The sequence below is a fragment of the Tetrahymena thermophila genome (genome assembly GCF_000189635.1).
Source record: "Tetrahymena thermophila SB210 genomic scaffold scf_8254803, whole genome shotgun sequence".
NCBI classification, from domain to species: domain Eukaryota; phylum Ciliophora; class Oligohymenophorea; order Hymenostomatida; family Tetrahymenidae; genus Tetrahymena; species Tetrahymena thermophila.
The window spans coordinates 1,642,910-1,647,748 of record NW_002476559.1 but is presented as its reverse complement, the minus strand read 5'-3'; the positions used below and the strand labels follow the sequence as shown (position 1 = coordinate 1,647,748).

At 24.4% G+C, this 4,839-nt stretch overlaps 1 protein-coding gene across 1 annotated transcript; it reads right to left on the bottom strand. All coding sequences in view use genetic code 6, as the record gives it.

Moving 5' to 3' along the window:
• Nucleotides 1-562: 562 nt before the first annotated feature.
• Nucleotides 563-4,180, bottom strand: TTHERM_00013900 (glycosyl hydrolase family 31 protein; the record flags this gene model as incomplete). Its single annotated transcript, XM_001008369.4, has 6 exons — nucleotides 563-1,292; nucleotides 1,379-1,666; nucleotides 1,733-1,955; nucleotides 2,008-2,381; nucleotides 2,446-2,632; nucleotides 3,286-4,180. 6 exons carry the CDS (start codon nucleotides 4,178-4,180, stop codon nucleotides 563-565), a joined length of 2,697 nt encoding a protein of 898 aa, XP_001008369.3.
• Nucleotides 4,181-4,839: the final 659 nt, after the last annotated feature.

Here is a 4,839-nt window from a genome sequence, read left to right as displayed (position 1 = left end):
TTATTAAATTTTTGGATATAGGAGTTTAAATTCAAGAAGTGATTTCAAGAAAAAAATTAGATTTCATTTATTGAAAAAAGCATATAAATATATAAATTTAATTCAGCCTATTTAAATAGTTGATTAAAATTTATTAATTTGCAAATAATTTTTATTTATTAAAATTTTTCAATAAAAAGAAATAAAAATGTACATCTATATTTACTACAATTAAATAAATTCGTAAATTTAATTAATAAAAAAATATTTAAATACACTCTAAAAATAAAGAAAAAAGAAAAAATTTGTAAATTTTGGAATTGATTATGACTTTCACTTGAAATTTTTAGATTTAAATAAATCTTTAAAAAAGAGCCTTATTAAATCAGAACTTAATGTGTTTTATTCTAATTATCAATGCATTGCCTTCTATAATTAATTTTCATAATCAACATATAATTTATATAAAACTGTCCTATATATATTTAATAATAAATGACAACAAGTAAAAATATGAATTAAATTTAACTCAAATTCTTTATTTGATATGTATATGAGAATAATTCATACCAATGATATAATTTCACAAATCGAATTATAAATTTAATTCACTTCCATCTTTATTTATAATAAAAGGATTATTTATCATATCTATTATCTTGAATTTGTAGGACTCACTTTTCTTAATACCTACAATTATCAATTTATCAACAATTATTTCTTGGAAATTTGTAGAAGCTGCAGCCTAATTCACTTTGATTTCTATTTCCATTTCGGTTCCAGATTTTGAATTAACTTTTGCAGATAAATTAGCAACACAGTTTTGTTGTTCAGTACAATTTTAAATTATATTATCATCTTCGTTATAATTATTAATGGTTAAAATAGATCCACTAGATTCGTTATTTTCGTCAAGAGCAATTAATAAAGTAAATCTATTATCAAGGAATCTACTTCTTAGAGTATTTTTTCTATCTTGTAAATGTAAAATTTTACCCGATTTGATATACATAGGAACAACAGCATCAAAAGGTACTTAGAAGCAGTGATCACCTCCTTAAATAGGACTATAATTATAAAAATCAAAGAAAAGGCTATTTTCAGGGATATAAACGCAATGCTTAGTTTTTTGAGTAAATGTGTTTCCACTATATACAACAGGAGAAGCTAATAAGTAATCCCCAAGCATGAATTGGAACTAATGTTAATATGATTATTCGTCGCCAGGGAATTCCCAGAAAAGAGGTCTAAAAATTGTTCCCAAGCCATTACCCTTAACAAACAGATGATAATAAAACTTTAATAGTTGGTATCTAAATTTATTTTAAAATATTTTTTTATGTTTAATTTTTAAAAATATTTGTAGATTTTTATATCAAATTATCATTAAAAAATTTACCTAACATTTAGAGTTTTAATTGTTGATGAAAGGACATATGGATGCTTAGGGAATGCATACGGTTCTTGAGGTGAATATTTATCTCCATTATGATTTCTGGAGAAAGGATAAAGGGAACCTAATTACTACCATCTAGCACAAAGTTCAGCTGTAGCATCGAGAGCCAAACCACAAATGTCATCTCCAACAAAAGGAATACCATACATTTAGAAATTCATAATTGAAGGTATGCTCAAACGTAAATATTCCCAAGTTGAAAAAGCATCTCCATTCCAATGTTAAACATATCTTATTTTAATTATTTAATTATATTTTAAATGAAATTTTCTTTAACTGATAGATTTATTTATTTACCTTCCACTTCCGAACATGGACGATCTAGAAAGAATAAAAGTGAGTTTTTTTCCAAGTCTTTTTGCTGCTTTGTAAGTTGCGAGACCTTCACCAAAACCATTAATATTATGCATGTCATATTAAGTTATAGTGTAATTTTTAGTCGCATTTACTAATACAGCTTAATCTCCACTGTAGTGTATAGCATCCAAAGAGAGAGTTCTATGATCCAACCTTCTCACCTCTTTATATTTAATAGTAAATTTTAATTTCTATATTAAAATTTTTTAGTTTACCTAAAGGATTAAAAGGAAGATTAGGCTTTTCGCTTGTAAAGAAAGTTTTGATTTCATTAACTAGAGTGCTTTCATCCTTTCCAACTTCTCCTGTAACAAAATTAGAATATTCGTTCATATCTATCCAAATACCATCTTATTAAAGCCCATATTTTGTTAAATTGACAAACCCTTCATACCAATATTCAGTGGAATTTGGGTGATTGAAATCTGGGAAGTAAGTTTTTCCTGGCCATACAGTTCCTATGATAGGCTCTTTTGTTTTAGCACTCTATATAAAAATATTCATTTCTTGTCCTTTAATTGCTCCCTCTTCTTCTATTGAAATGCCAACATCAATAATACTGCTCCAGTGAACACCTTGTGGGTTTGATCTATGAAAAATAAATATTGTGAGATTTTAAGAATTACCTTTTATAAATTATTTGTTATTCTTACAAGTTATAAATTGTTTGCATCTAAGTTAGATTAAATCTTTCAGTATCGATTGTGAAATCTTAATACTTATACATGTAATCAATATCGGACCACAAAGAATCAATAGGTATTTATAAAGAATTGTACTTATCCCACACTTCCATGAGCTAATCAGATGATTTATATCCCCATCTGCATTAATGAAAACCTAATAATTTAATGAAAAACAAAATCAAACATTTATTTAATAATTATTTTTATAGTAAATTCTATGGTATATACTTCGTTTGTTATAAAAGAAATATTATTGAATAGATATCAGTATTAAGTATCTAGTCATTACTTAATTATGACACTTAATTAAGATTGATATTATAAAAAATTGATTTATCAATTCAAGCTTATTTAATCAATTTTCTCTATCTGCAATAGTCCAAAATGACGATAATGACGAAAGTAGTTAAAATGACGAAACTGACCAAACAAAAAAATTATTAAAAATTGGTTTCTAAATTAAATTATTAATTTAAATCTGATTTTTATATTTATGAAATGGTTAAATTTCACCATTTTCAAAAATGAGCTGCTGAAAGATTTAAATGTTTACTATACCTTCTATAATATTCAATAAACATATCCAATAAATTTAATATTCATTCATCTGATTAATTCTTTTAAGATTGTAAGGATTTATTTCTTTTTTTAATTTTTGATTATTGACTTATAACTAAATATCTTACTTTCCATAAATTAAAAACGCAAATTAATTGCGAAATATTATTGAAATATTATAAAAATTAACTTATTTGTTGTGATTATCTAAATTTAATCTTATAAGAATCTCTTTGATATTAAATATACCTTAAACCCAAAAAGGATGAAGTATCCAACCATTTACATAGTTGTGGTAAAGTTTAATTGCATTTTCAGGGTTTGAGTCACCAAGGAAGAATTTGAAATCTAAATTTCCACCAATCGTTTTATAAGTCAAATATTAGTTTTATTTGTAATCAACTTATAGACCATAAGTGTTTCTGAAAAGAGTAACGTGGAAATTATTTTCAATAACTTCTCTTCTTAAGTACATAGGATGATATCCGTAAATTGATTTTCCAGGAGTTCCGTTATCAATCCACATGGCATCAGCATTCCAGAAAGAGTATCTGCCTGATTTAATTTAAAAATCTGTTCTTCTATCGCCAAGACCAAAGATCATTTCTTCATTCATTTCTGTTGAAATTTCTAAGTATTTATCTGTGAATAAAATAGGACGATCTTTTGTTGAAAAAATAGTTTATCCTGAAGATTTTCTAAACAATTCAAAGTAGAATTGTTCTCCTACTTGACTTACCTTGTAATCAAATATTCTTTCTAATTTACTTTCTTATCCCTGCTCTTTAGTAAAAGGGAAAGGCTCATTATAAGGTAACTAAAATCTAGAATCTTCAATATCTGTAATTTTAAATTGGCATTCATTCTTACCATCTACTTTGAAAATTACTTTTAGTTCTCTTATCACAGGAGAAAGAGGTTCTTCTTATTCCTTTTTACCAGGCTTCCAAGAAAGAAACCCAACGAAACCACCATCTTGAGTTTTATTCACGTCTTGTTTTAAAACATAAAAGCCTGCATGCTTTCTAAACTTATCAATTCTATTAGCCTCATGTTGAATGTAAAGTTAGTGAATTCCATAAACAGAAATCACAACAGCCACTACAATCCCAATTGCCGTTAGTATCTTAGACTTTTCTATCATTAAAATTAAGCGAATTTTGTTTTGCTTTTGCTTTTTCTTTTAATTTAATTATTTACTTTAAATAATAACTTATATTTATAAAAAACCTTTTCCACAAACGATGAATTATAAATTTAGAATAATTGTTCAATAGGCATCCAGAAAAAGATGCTTTTAATTACATTCTTTATTTTTAAAGTAATTTTTATAATTATCACATCATTTTTGTTACTTATTTAAAATTTAATACTCTAAGTTTACAAAATCAACAAAATCTTACACTTTTCACTCCACATAAAAAATTAATTATCTTAGTAACTATATTCTAATCAATTTTGATTTTCTTTTTATTTTCTTTAAAATTTAATTTTTGGTGTATTAGATTATTTTTTGATATTCATTAAAACCTATTTATTTTTTATAAGTATAAAATGAGTAAAAAAACCTAAATTTTTTAAAATAAATATTAATTTCAAATTAAAAAAAATATAAATATAGAAAGTACTAATATATTTAACCCTAAATTTTTTTATTTACTAAGTATTTATTGATTTTTTTTATTTGAAATTTTTTTATAAATTCATTTTTATTTTATTAATGAATGCATGATGAAATTATTTATTTGTTTTTTGTTAGAAAAATTAAATTTTAATTTATTTTTAACAAATTTAGATTGTTAT